Raw genomic sequence first — 13,752 nt, forward strand, 5'->3', positions numbered from 1 at the left:
AGATCTAACCAGTCCATCCTAAAGAAAGTCAACCCTGAATATTCATTGGGAGGACTGGTGCTGAAGCTGAAGCTGAAGCTCCAATGCTTTGGCCACTGATGGGAAGAACTGACTCATTAGAAAAGACCTGATGCTGCGAAAGATTAAAGGCGGGAGGAGAATGGGACGACAGAGGATGAGATGGTTGGATGGCATCACCAACTCTATGGATATGAGTTTGAGCAAGCTCCAGGAGATAGGAAAAAACAGTGAAGCCTGGAGTGCTGCAGTCAGGGGATTGCAAAGCATCAGACACGACTTAGCGACTGACCAACAACAGGGAACTAGATCCCAAGTGCTGCAACTGAAAGCTCCTGCATGCCACAGAGAAGATGGAGGGTCCCAAGTGCTGCAGCCAAGACCCGCCCTCACCAAATGAATAAATTAAATAAATAAATGTATAATTTTTTTAAAGTGGTGAGTGTGTGGAGAAATTGAGCCCGTTTGCATTGCTGGTGTGAATCTAAGATGTGGAAACACTATGGAAAGCCATTCGGTGCTTCCTCTAAAATATTAGAATCCGGAGCATGGTTCTCAAGCTTCCAATGGGAAACCCTTGGCTGTGAAATCCCTGGAGGTGGAGCTGGTGGGTGATTTGGAGCAGTCGAGGCATGGTGTTCTTGGATTCCAGACAAATCCAAACATAATGACATCAGAGACTTACACTTGGACCAAACTTACTCATCCCTGGCTTGCTGTTGATCCTGTAGCCAAGCCATATTTGTAAAAAAAATAACCAACCCAGTTAACCACACAACAAAAGCTAAATAAAACAAAACCAGCGTCATGTGGGGAACATTTCTGTGCTGCTTAGTAAGACTTGAAGTCCTTAGTCTCATGGAGTAACAGAACTTACTTGGGGGAATTTCAAGTGTTTTTGCTAAACTCTTTGGTATTAAAAGACACTTCCTCCTTGGAAGAAAAGCTATGACCAATCTAGACAGCATATTAAAAAGCAGAGACATTACTTTGCCAACAAAGGTCTGTCTATTCAAAGCTATACAGTAGTCATGTATCGATGTGAGAGTTGGACTATAAAGAAAGCTGAGTGCTGAAGAATTGATGCTTTTGAACTGTGGTGTTGGAGAAGACTCTTGAGAGTCCCTTGGTCAGCAAGGAAATCCAACCAGTCCATCCTAAAGGAAATCAGTCCTGAATATTCATTGGAAGGACTGATGCTGAAGCTGAAGCTCCAATACTTTGGCCACCTGATGTGAAGATCTGACTCATTTGAAAAGACGCTGATGCTGGGAAAGACTGAAGGTGGGAGGAGAAGGGGACGACAGAGGATGAGATGGCTGGATGGCATCACCAACTTGATGGACATGAGTTTGAGTAAACTCTGGGAGGTGGTGATGGACAGGGAGGCTTGGCGTGCTGCAGTCCATGGGGTCGCAAAGAGTCGGACACGATTGAGTGACTGAACTGAACTTCCAGTGTAAACAGCGAACTTTCTGAATGCTGGGACTTTTGCCTGCAGCAAAAGAAAGCTAAAACGAGTGATTTCCTTCCAAGGTAGAGCAGCACAGCTGGTGGGAGGTGGGCTGGGCAGCTCAAGCGTGATGATTCCACTCTGTCTGCCCACAGGACCAGCCTTAAGCCAAGCCACCCGCTTCCCAGAACTGCCCTCACCCCACTGTCCACCCTGACTGGCCAGCCTTGGATTCACCTAATGGCTTCTGGGTCCCCTTATCTCTCATTGAGACATTTCAGAAGCGTGCACACCTGTGTACTACCTGGAACTGTGTTGTGATGCTTCTAAACTATGACACGTGCGGTTATTTTTATAAAGGCATATGTGTGAGTGCTAAGTAACCTCAGTCATGTCCGACTCTTGCAACCCCATGGACAGTAGCCTGCCAGGCTCTGTCCGTGAGATTCTCCAGGCGAGAATACTGGAGTGGGTTGCCATGCCTTCCTCCAGGGGATCTTTCCAATCCAGGGATTGAACCCATAGAAGAGTTTATAATATCATAGAAGTATGCTCACCAGATACTAAGTGCAGAATGCAGACTACAAAACAAGGTGACTCTTTTGGTAAGAAGACAATTTAATAAGGAAACAAGTGCATCTCTCTGTCCACAAAAAGGAAGGCTAGAAGGACGTCCCGCACGTCAACAGTAGTTCTCTCCAGGTAGCAGAACTACAAGTGATATTAACGTGCTTGGCTTGTTGCTTTTGAACAATGAACATGTAGTGCTTTCATCCTAAATCCTGTTCCCTCAGTATTGGTGACAGGGTGGGTCAGTCAGTATGATGAAAGAGATTAAGAAATAGCAAGAGCTTCACAAGGACCTTACTTTTTCTTTTCTTTTTTTATTCTTTGGCTACACCATGGGACATGCAGGATCTTAGTTCCCTAAGACAGTGAAGTGAAAGTGTTAGTCTCTAAGTCTTGTCTGACTCTTTTGTGACCCCCATGGACTGTAGCCTGCCAGGCTCCTCTGTCCATGGGGTTTCTCAGGCAACAGTACTGGAAGGGGTTGCCATGCCCTCCTCTGGGGATCTTCCTGACTCAGGGATCGATCCCAAGCCTCCTGCATTGTGGGCAGATTCTTGACCGTCTGAGCCACCAGGGAAGCCCCTCAGTTCCCTAACGAGGGATCAAACCCGTGCCACCGGCAGTGGAAGCATGGACCTTACGTTTTTAATACTTGGCATCCCAGAAAGGCCAAGAGCTTTGCATCAATCGGCTCTGAGAATCTCACCCATTAGAAGCTTCTGGAAGCCAAGGACTCTGGCAAGGGGAGCGCCTCACAGCCCAGAGGACCAGAGGCTCCTTGCCTGGAGTCTCCTGTTCTCTTGTGACCCTGCCCCTTCCCTGCTCCAGGGATCACCCAGGTCCACAGTCTGCTGAGACCAAAACCACTGGGCTTGCCCATAGCTGAAGGATTGACCAAAAACAGAGAGAATGCTTTTCAGCAACACGTCCTCTGTCTGCTACAGCGTTCTCCCTCTCCGCCTGAGCTCAGCCTCAGGAGGAAGGGGACCCCCGGGTGTCTGGAGCATGGCGGCCATCGGGTCCATGTGATGAAATAACGGCCAGAGGCGTGCTCCCGCCTCCCTCCGGGGGCTCCTTATGTGCCATGTGGTCATGAAGTCAGTCTCCCCATTCGCATCACCTGCGTGTTCCTCTCTGAGAGTCGTGGTGGCCCATGTCTCTTCCTTCTTGTCTTCCAGTCCACCCAAGCCGACCGTGTTTATCTCCGGAGTCATCGCCCGGGTAAGAGCCCTTTCATCATTTCAGGGTTTCAGCGCACAATCTCCTGATTCCTCCTGTCCTTACTCCACCCCGCTCATCCACCCGGGAGCCAGGGGTGGGGTGGCTCTTAATTGCCCGCCTGTCCACGGAACGTGCTTCTGTGGTCAGGGACAGACTGGGTGGTGGCCGGGAAGAGCCCAGAGCACCTGCCTGCCTCTCCTCCACCCTCTTCTGTCTTCTTTCTCTTTAGACTTGACCAGTGTCAGCAGCCTGTCCACAGGCCAAAGGGTTTCTGGGGGATCTGTGAGCTGACAATGTTTTTACATTTTTTAATGGTTGAAGAAATTTGAAATAAGAATTACATGGCAATACCTGTGAAGTGTTAGTCGCTGAGTCGGGTTCAACTCTTTTGTGACCCCATGGACTATAGCCCACCAGGCTCCTCTGTCCATGGGATTCAAAACGACCACAAGAACTGCTCTAGCAGAAGAAAGCCACCCAACACCCAAGCTTAGTTCTGAGTGAGTCATGTGGTACCTGACCCCTGGTGTGGGGGCAGAGATGGTGAGCTTTCTCACCTTCTGGAAGGTACATGGGTCTTTGTGCCCCTTTAAACTCCCCAAAAAGCCTCAGGACCTCCCCACAGTCCTAGGAGATGGGTTTCCACCTTCCAACAGGTTGTCCACTCCACCACCCACCCACTCGCACAGGGAAGCCAGAGAATGCTGGGTTTGGTTCTTGCTCATGAACTTATTCAGGCTTCCCTGGTGGCTCAGACAGTAAAGAATCCACCTGCAATGCAGGAGACACATGTTTGATCCCTGGGTCAGGAAGATCCCCTGGAGGAAGGAAATGGCTCCCCCACTCCAGTATTCTTGCCTGGGAAATCCCATGGACAGAAGAGCCTGGTAGGCTACAGTCCATGGAATCACAGAGAGTCAGACATGACTGAGTGACTGAGCAGACAGGCGTGCATGAACTCAACCAGCTGTCCACGGTTGATGAGACAGTGCTTTGAGCCAGTGCTTTCCGTGTCTTCCCACAGGGTGACAAGGACTTCCCTCCAGCGGCCGCCCAGGTGGCCCACCAGAAGCCCCATGCCTCCATAGACAGGCATCCCTCCCCGAGGACCCAGCACATCCAGCAACCTCGCAAGTGACCAGCGAGGACCCAGCGCCCTCACCAGCCACACCTTGGTTCCCTGACACTTTGTATTTCCTCTGGCGAAGAGAACTGGCATCTTCCTCAAAACACTGCCCCATCGGGAAATCTAAGACAAAGCAAAGCACCCATTCTTTAGCCTTCAATTTCCAGCTCTAAAACTAGAATCAGACCCCCAAACCTCACTTCCAGGGAGTCCTGGCTGATGTCTTTCAAGGACCATCACGCCTCTCTCTGTGCCCTGAGCAGAACTTACCAAGACCTGAGTGACGTGACATTGTTCCCAGTTTAGCTTCAGTTCTGGTTCATCAGTTGCCCTGCCAGTGGTCTTAAAAATTAGCAGGCACAAATCTGGGAGGATTAGATTAAAGTCAGGGGAAAGCTCAATCATTGCATGCTTTTTAGTAATAGGACAATCAAATCTTAACACCTAGAGGGAAGAGAAAGAGATGAAGGCGTTAATTTCAGAAAACCTGAGTAGGGAGGATATGCAGCAGACAACAGCATCGCTGAATTTCCCTCCCTTGTGTGAGGAGGGATCCGAGCTCTCCCAGAAAAGCCAGAGAAGAGCCTACCACTTTGAAGAGGCTCTTTTATTCCAAGAGTCACCTGGCTGAAAAATACTGCCCAAACACAATACTTCCAGAATGAGATTTCTCAGTGTGGGTCCCAAGTCCTGCACGGCCCCACCATCCACACAGGCTCGCCAGGAAATCAAGGCGAACCTTCATTTTTTCAGTGATCACCTCGAGAACCGCTTTGGAGTTCTTGGAGTGATCCCTGACCAGGTGGAGGAATAGACACATGGCTAATCCTGGAACGCTAGAGCAAAAGCATTGACCACAGGGAAAGATGGAAGGGATGAAAACCTGCCTTTCCTCCCCGAGGGAAAAGTAGAAGCATCACCCACCACTGGAGCTGGAAAAGCCTGTTTGTCAGTCAGTCAGTGTCAGAACAACCTCTGCCCCAGGGCACCGTTCACTTGGGCACCTCAGATTACCCTCCGCTTTCTGCCTGGGTTTCCTGCCCAGAGCTGCCCTACACTGCTTACTGCCTCACAGCAACCGGGCGCCCTGCTTTTCCGAAAAGCAGTTGTTCGAATCTCCCGGAGCAGATGCTCTGGGAGCTGGTGTGGCCTGACTGGCCCACTTGCCAGTGCGGTATTTGCAGCAGGTCCGCAATGGGGGCAGCAGGCCCCCCACAGCCTTTCTGACACTCTTTCCAACTCCAGGTCCACGACTGGTAAAGGTGACGCAGACCTAGCTTTCGCCCCTCTCTAGGGGAAAAGCCAGCCCTGCTTCACAGCCTAAAGGCGGCTTGGTTTCCCCTCTCGTTGACTTCTGGAGCCGGGGTCTCACCCTCAAGGCAGTGCATAGTCACATCTCATATTTCTTCATCACTGAGATGTTCCTATAAACAGAGGCTGGCTTTTGGAGATGCCACCTGGGTGTGTAGCCTCCTCCTGGCAACCTCCCGGAGCCGGCATCTCTGAAGGATCCTGAGAGCAGGCAGCGCTGGGCCAGTCTGTGGACCGCTGCACACGTGCTGCAGAGATGAAGGCGCATCCTTGGCACCTTGCAGTGCTGCAGCCAGGAGCGCCGTGCTGTGCGTTTTTCTTGTCCTTTTAGCTACATCTGGTGTGTATCTGTGGGCTTCTGATCATTGAAAGCAAATTGTTCCCCTGAATGAATTTATCAATGGTTAACTTCAAGAATAATCATTCTAATAAAGCTCCTGCGTGGTTTGTTTTCTCTTATATCTCAGAGATTGTTCTTTCTCATCTCGCTAGGGTTGCCAGATGGTTTCAAAAGAAATACGAACATGCAAAAATAAGGAGTATGTTCACAAATTGTTTCCCAGACACAAAGCCAAACTATTGGACACCTGGCACCTCGAGTCTAATCGCCTCCTTTGAAATGTCATAAAGTGGAAAAGCTTTAATATGGTGGGTTAAAATGCACTCCTTGGGCCGAGCAGCTGGCCCTGTGCTCAGAAGGTCCTTTGGGAACAGACTTGGGAAGAATGATTAGTAGTAAGCCCAGGGGTGACTGTGAGCAGCGTTTGACAAATAAGACATTCACCTAATTTATCCAAAGATCCCCTGGAACCCTTATGAGCAGGATGAGAAAATAATCCTAATTATTAGCTTTGAGATCCAGAGTCAGACTACAGATGTGAGCTGGGAGGGACCCTGACCTGTTTTCACCCTAGAAGGACAGGGCAGCTTGGCAGCCCTGAGCCAGGGGAGGGCACGTATGACCAGAGTCTGTGTCCCCAGCCCTGGCCTCCCCCAGCCCCTGGTGTCACCTCTGGAGGCTGCTGTTTGCATTCACGCTTCCACCCCCCTTTCTAAGTTGAGGACAGAATGAGGGTCTTGCGCATTTAGTGTCACTGGGTAGAGAGTTGTTCTAGGTACATAACATTGACTTACCAGGCCATGTCACCTTCTGAGAAATGTTTGTGTAGACATTTGTTGGGAGGAGGTTACCAAACACTTTCTATGACTCATTAGGGCCCAGACCCTCCACTTAGAGAATGCAGCCTACCTTCTTCCAAAGTCTGTATTATCTTTCAGAATGATCTATATCTAAGCAGACCTGAGAATGACAAGAGCCACAGGTCTTCCACCATTTATTACACTCATTATATCTAGTTACTATATGACTGTGAAGGGCTTCCCTGGTGACTCAGAGGGTAAAGAATCTGCCTGCAATGCAGGAGATCCAGGTTCGATCCCTGGGTTGGGTAGATCCCTTGGAGGAGGGTTAGGCAACCCCCTCCAGTATTCTTGGGCTTCCCTGGTGGCTCAGATGGTAAAGAATCTGCCTGCAATTCAGGAGCTGCAGGAGACCAAGGTTCGATCCCTGAGTCAGGAGGATCCCCTGGAGGAGGGCATGGCCACCCACTCCAGTATTATTGCCTGGAGACTCCCATGGACAGAGGAGCCTGGCTGGCTACAGTTCATGGGGTCACAAAGAGTCGGACATGGCTGAGTGACTAACACACACAAATAGAAATACCAAGCACACAACAAACGGGGCAGAATTGCCCCCCAGGGCATTCCACATTGTCACAAACATCATTGTCACCTGCATTTGTTAGTTGCCACCATGACAAAGTACCCCAGACTGGAAACAGTGGAAATGCGTGAGCTCCTGGTCCTGGAGCCTAGAGGTTTGCAGTCAAGGTGTGGGCAGGGCCGCCTCCCCAGAAGCGGCAGGTGACGATCCTCCTCGGCCTCGGCCACTTCTGGCGGCTGCTGGCAATGCCTAGTGATCACTGACTTGTTGCAACAGAGACCCAGGCTCTGCTTCTGCTGTCACTGGACTAGAGCCATCCCCATCCAGTGTGAAAAGTGGGAGCATTAGTCATTCAGTTGTGTCCTACTCTGCCACTCCATGCACTGTAGCCCACCAGGCTCCTCTGTCCATGGAGTTCTCCAGGCAAGAATACTGGGGTGGGTTGCCATGCCCTTCTCCTCCAGGGGATCTTCCTGATCCAGGGGTTGGACCCAGGTCTCCTGCATTGCAGGCAGATTCCTTACCATCTGAGCCACTAGGGAAGCCCACCTAGATGACCTCACCTCAACAAATCAGATCTGCAAGAAGCCTAATTCCAAATAAGGTCGTGTTCATGGACCCTGGGAATCAGGACCTGAACTATCTATCTTCTCGGGGGGACACTATTCAATTCAGGACCTCAACCACATGATGAAAAGCCAGAAACCCTGCTCCCAGCTCACACTGTTGGAATAGCTGTTCATTCGGTCAATTGGTTCCTGAGCTTTACTGTGAGAAAGTTTTGCCCACCACAGATTTTGTTATAGTGTTGCTGTACACAGAGCAGCCAAAGCCTGTGTGGGGGGGGACAGGGAAGAGAGCAAGGCAGAAATGCCAAGGGATGAGTGACCCAGGCCGTGGGGGGGCCGTCCACCCCCAGTTCTAGTAGCTCCTGAGATTGCAGCTCTCTGCTGCATGCATCCTCAGGTCAGAGTCACTGTGTCCCAATAGCACATATCGTATCTTCTGTAAGAGTGCTCTACAGGTGGTAGTCAGCCCATTTTTCACAGATGGGAAGACTGAGACTGAAGCTTAGTGCCCAGGGTCAAAAGCCACTGTTAGCCAACACTGGTCCAGGGAAGATACACAAATGGCCAATAGGCACCCAAGAAATGCTCGAGATCATCAGTCACCAGAGAAATGCAAATCAAGACAGTGAGATACCCGTTCACACCCACGGAGATGGCAGGGATCAAAAGTCCAAATAATAAGCCTTGAAGACGTGGGGAAATCAGACCCGTGCGCAGTGACTCATACAGAGAATGAAAAACGGTGCGGCCACTTAGGAAAACAGGCTGGCAGTTCCTCAATTAAACAGAGTTACTGTGTGACCCAGCATGTCTATTATTTCTGTATATACCCCAAATAAATGAAAACACATGTCTGCACAAGAATTTGTACACAGATGTTTAGGGTAGCATTATATATAACAGCCAAAAGGTAAAAACAACCCAAATAGGTCCATCAACTGAAAACTGAATACATAAAATGTTATATACACACATACACACAAATGGAATATTACTCCATTGTAAATATCGTTCCATTATTTGGCCATGCAAACAAATGCAATACTGATCAATGGGACAATATGAGTGAACCTTGAGAATATTATGCTCAGTAAAAGAAGCCGGTCACAAAAGACCATGTATCATAGGATTCCATTTGCATGAAATGTCCAGAATCAGGAGATATCTAGAGACAGTGGCTGCGCAGGGCTGGGGGTGGGGGGGCAGGCAGGATACAGGGGGTGAGAGCTTAAGGAAACAGGGCTTCTTTTTGAGGTGATGGAAATGTTCTGAAATCAACTGAGGATGGACCTAGAGACTGTCACACACAGCGAGGTAAGTCAGAAAAACAAATAGTGCACATTAATGCATGTATGTGGAATCTAGAAAAATGGTATGAAAGTAAAGTCACTCAGTCATGTCCTACTCTTTGCAACCCTGTGGACGGTAGCCTCCCAGGCTCCTCCATCCATGGGATTTTCCAGGCAAGAGTACTGGAGTGGGTTACCATTTCCTTTTCTAGGGGATCTTCACAACCCAGGGATCGAACCTGGGTCTCCCGCATTGTAGGCAGACGCTTTACTGTCTGAGCCACCAGGGAAGAAAAAGGGTATAGATGATCTTATTTGCAAAACAGAAATATATAGACAGACAAATATATGGCCACCAAGGAGGGGAAAGGAGTTGGGGTGGGAGTAATTGGGAGGCTGGCATTGACATGTATGCACTACTGATGCTGTGTAGAAAATAGGTTCCTAATGAGAACTTCATTGTAAGGCACCTCCTCAGTGCTCTGTGTGCGTTAGTCGCTCAGTCGTGTCCAACTCTTTATGACCCCATGGACTGCAGCCCTTTGGTCTCCCCTGTCCACTCAGTGCTCTGCGGTGACCTAAATGGGAAGAAAATCCAAGAAAGGGGATATGTGTACTGGTGCAGCTGATTCACTTTGCTGTACAGTAGAAACTAACACAACATTGTAAAGCAACTCTACTCCAGAAAAAATTAATTTAAAAAATAAAATCAACTGAGAGGATGCTTGCATGTGTCTGTGACTACGATAGACCCATGGACTCTTACACTCCTTTCAGGATCCTTAAGGAAGGTACCAGTCAGAGCAGACATACCAGTAATTATAAGGTGATGAATAGGGGGATTCCCTGGTGCCTCAGCTGGTAAGGAATCTGCCTGCAATGTCTGAGACCTGGGTTTGATCCCTGGGTTGGGAAGATCCCCTGGAGAAGGGAAAGGCTACCCACTCCAGTATTCTGGACTGGAGAGTTCCCAAGAGTCAGACACAACTGAGCGACTTTCACTTTCAATGGGGGTGCTTGAGGAAAGGGTTAGGGTGGTGGGATTTGCATTGGTGCAGGCTCACACCTGCCTGGTTCCAACCTGGCCCCTGTTGGGGTAAGAAGTTTCTCAATCAGCATCTCTGGATCTCAGCCCTTCACCTGTCTAATTGGGCCACTGTGTACGCAGAGTTTGGTAAAAGATGAAAATTGCAGGCATTAACCCCCTGGTTAATAGGGAAACCAGTTTCGGTAGGACAGGGTTTCCAACATGAACAGCATGCTGGAACTGTGCAATGCTGAGACTGTGGGTTAGCAGGGAGAGAAGATTCCAGAAGGAGATGGTTGGCTCAGTGCCACTGTAGATGCTGTGCAGGACCAGCAGCAAGGAAACACAGAGAAGACAGGAGGCATAGTGAGTGACCTGTGGAGCAGGGATGGGCACCCTGGGACCAAAGGACCCCCTGGGGATCCCGTGTGACCCTGAGATCAACCAAGCTGACTTCTGCCCCGGCTCCTGCATGCTGTGCCCTGGTCTCTGTTGGGGCTCATGTCACCCCAGTACAAACTCAGCCCTTGAATGGTTTCAGCAAGAAATGCGATTGTAATTTACAGGTGTTACTGGAGGGAGTCCAGCCCTGGGAGGTACCGGAGGGGAACACGTCATCTTCCAGTGCCTCCAGCTTGCCCAGCTGCTGCTGCTGGAGCCTGAGACCCACCCGGGCACCAAGAAACAGGCACCCTCACGCCAAGTCCCCGTTGGCCCTCTGCTGCCTGGCCTGACCTGGGAAAACCAGTTCACTTTTTGGCACATGCCCTCCTAAAGGAATGAGAAGCCCTGGGACAGTTCCTGTCTGGGGCCAGAGAAAGGAACTTGGGCTGCTTCTCAGGTCCATGTCTGTGGCATCGATGCCTGTCTGCTTCAGAGGACACTCAGCTGCATCCTCAAACGAGGGTCAGAGTCAGCACCCCCGATGCAGTCCCAGGGAGGTGCTCCCTCAGAGTCTATGTCCCTCCTCCCCCAGCTGGGCAGCTGGGTTTTCTTCTCTGGGTTCAGCTTCATCACCAGCAAGAGGAAGCCTCCAGAACCTCCCCGATGGGGCTGTGTAAGCATGCCATCTATGTTCATTTATCATCATTATTGTGGTGGTTGTTAATTGATGATGCAAGACCAGAGACATCGTGAGAGTCTGCCCAATTAAAGCCAATGCCAGGAGGGAGCTGAAGAGCAGGTGCAAAGGCAACCAGGCTCTGAGCTGAGCATTTTGAACCTGCTCAGAGGTTACACTGCCGAATGCTGACTCAAGTGTGCACCGGTGCACACCAGCCTGGAACGATCCTGCTCCCAGACCCAGTCCTGGCTCTCCCACAAGCCGGCAGCCCACGTGTGCTCAGGAGCAAGGCTGCAGGTATGACAGCCCATGCGGCGGGCAGGGACCACCTGACCCCAGTGGGCACTGGGCTCATGCACCCTGACAAAGGGCAGGACTCAAGGGAGAGCCTGCAGGGTGGGAGATACCACAAGACCCAAAGTGTTTTTAATTAATGAATTCTTTTTTAAACATCTGCCTCCTACCTCAGCAGCCTGTGGGGTTCTTCTGCAACCCTGCAGCTTTTTCTAACTTCGCAGCTACTGTGCTGGTTAAATGCTTCCTTCTACAAACCCCAAAGTAAACTTTTCTCCCCCAAGAGTTGGCATCCTGCTGCCCCTGCAGTGTAAAAATGAAAACAAAACAAACAAAAAAATAAAAAAAAACAGGCATTTCATAACCCTCCCAGGAGACATCTATAGCCATATGCTCCTGAAGAACAGAGAGGGAGTGAGTGGGTGGTGGCGGTCAACCAGAAAGTTTTGTGTACTTGAAATATCCTCAATTGTTGTATTAGCTGAGGTTCTCCAGGGAAACAGAGCCAGCAGATAGGTGACAGATAGACAGATGATCGATAGACGATAGACAGGAAGAACAGATATAAACAAACATATAGATGGTACATGAATAGATAGAATAGATATAAAGAAATAGGTACATGATAGATTGATAAATAGAATAGATACAAATAAGTATGTAGATGATGGAGGATAGATAGAATATACATAAAGAAATAGATGATAGATGGATCCATTCAGTTTAGTCGCTTAGTCGTGTCTGACTCTTTGCAACCCCATGGACTGCAGCATGATAGATGGATAGAAAAAGAGATTTAAGGAATTGGCTCATGTGACTATGGAGGCCCGTGCTTACTGAGTGCTCATTTGCTGAGTCATCTCCAACTCTTTGCAACCTGGTGGACTGTAGGCCATCAGGCTCCTCTGTCTGTGGGATTCTCCAGGCAAGAATACTGGAGGGGGTTGCCATTTCCTTTTCCCGGAGATCTTCTCAACCCAGGGATTGAATGCATATCTCCTGAATTGTCAGATGAATTCTTTACCACTGAGCCACCTGGGAAGTCCCGTATGGAGGTTCATGAGTCCAAAATCTCCAGGGTGGGCCAGCAGGCTGGAGACCCAGAGAAGAGCCAACACAATTCAAGTCCAAAAGCATTTTGCTGGGAGAATTCTCTCTTCTCTGGGAAGGACAATCTTGAGCTCTATTCAAGCCCAAACACATTATGAAAGGTAACCTGCTTCACTCAGGAGTCCACTGGTTTAAATGTGAGTCTCAACCAAAACTACCCTCATAGAAACATCCAGCATAATATCTGACCAAATATTTAGGCATTGTGGCCCAGTCAAGTTGACACATAAAATAGACCATCACAAGAGTTCATGGTAGTTCATTTTTCTTGGAATTCTCGGAACATCATGGATCTGTTTTTACTTTGACCATGTGGCATCCTCACAACCTTCTGTCTAACATTGAACTTGCTCTTCTGAACAGACATTCTAAAATTCAATTAAGGGCATGCACGACAAGAGAAAATAATTTTTCCCTCATCTTCCCACTTAATCTTAAATATTATTACAAATCCAACTGCCATGCTTTAAAAAAAAATCCAATTTGTCAACTGGAAAAGAACCCACATGATCTGATATAATGACCTGTTATAGTCTGGAGAACATTTAGGACTCTATCCAGAAGCCTGGAGTGAGCTTTTTGATTACATTTCAGCATTGTCATTCTGTGCTAGCAAGGGTCACCTAAAAGAGAGTTCCACATTTTGTAACACAAGGGCTCAGCTTCTGTGCAAATTTAACAGAAACCTGCTTGGGTCTTTCTTTGAACAGAGATGTATTGAAGCCTTTAGAGTATTAGTAAGGATCTTCATTATCTCAAGGGCAGTGGTTTTCACAGAGGGAGTGGGCAGTGTCAGCCCCAGAGAACACTGGGTGGTGTCTGAGGACATATTTGGTTGTCACAACAAGGGGACTGGAGAGGAAGCGGGGATGCTAGCAGCTGAATCTTGTAGGTAGAGGCCAGGGATGCTCATAAAAGTCCTTCGATATTCAGGACAGCCCCTGAAACAAAGTATCCAGACCAAAAACATCGGCAATA

General features: G+C 49.0%; 1 protein-coding gene across 1 annotated transcript in view; it reads left to right on the plus strand.

The window, feature by feature from the left end:
- The window catches only part of DAP (death associated protein), a 66,833-nt gene extending 60,675 nt beyond the window's left edge, over positions 1 to 6,158 (plus strand). Inside the window, exons 3-4 of the mRNA XM_019982916.2 lie at positions 3,220 to 3,262; positions 4,287 to 6,158. Coding sequence (XP_019838475.2) covers positions 3,220 to 3,262; positions 4,287 to 4,400 — 157 coding nt within the window. The 3' untranslated portion in view covers positions 4,401 to 6,158. The remainder of the gene's footprint in view (positions 1 to 3,219; positions 3,263 to 4,286) is intronic.
- The last annotated feature ends 7,594 nt before the right edge of the window (positions 6,159 to 13,752 follow it).

This window comes from Bos indicus, chromosome 20, assembly GCF_029378745.1.
Source record: "Bos indicus isolate NIAB-ARS_2022 breed Sahiwal x Tharparkar chromosome 20, NIAB-ARS_B.indTharparkar_mat_pri_1.0, whole genome shotgun sequence".
Lineage (NCBI taxonomy): Eukaryota > Metazoa > Chordata > Mammalia > Artiodactyla > Bovidae > Bos > Bos indicus.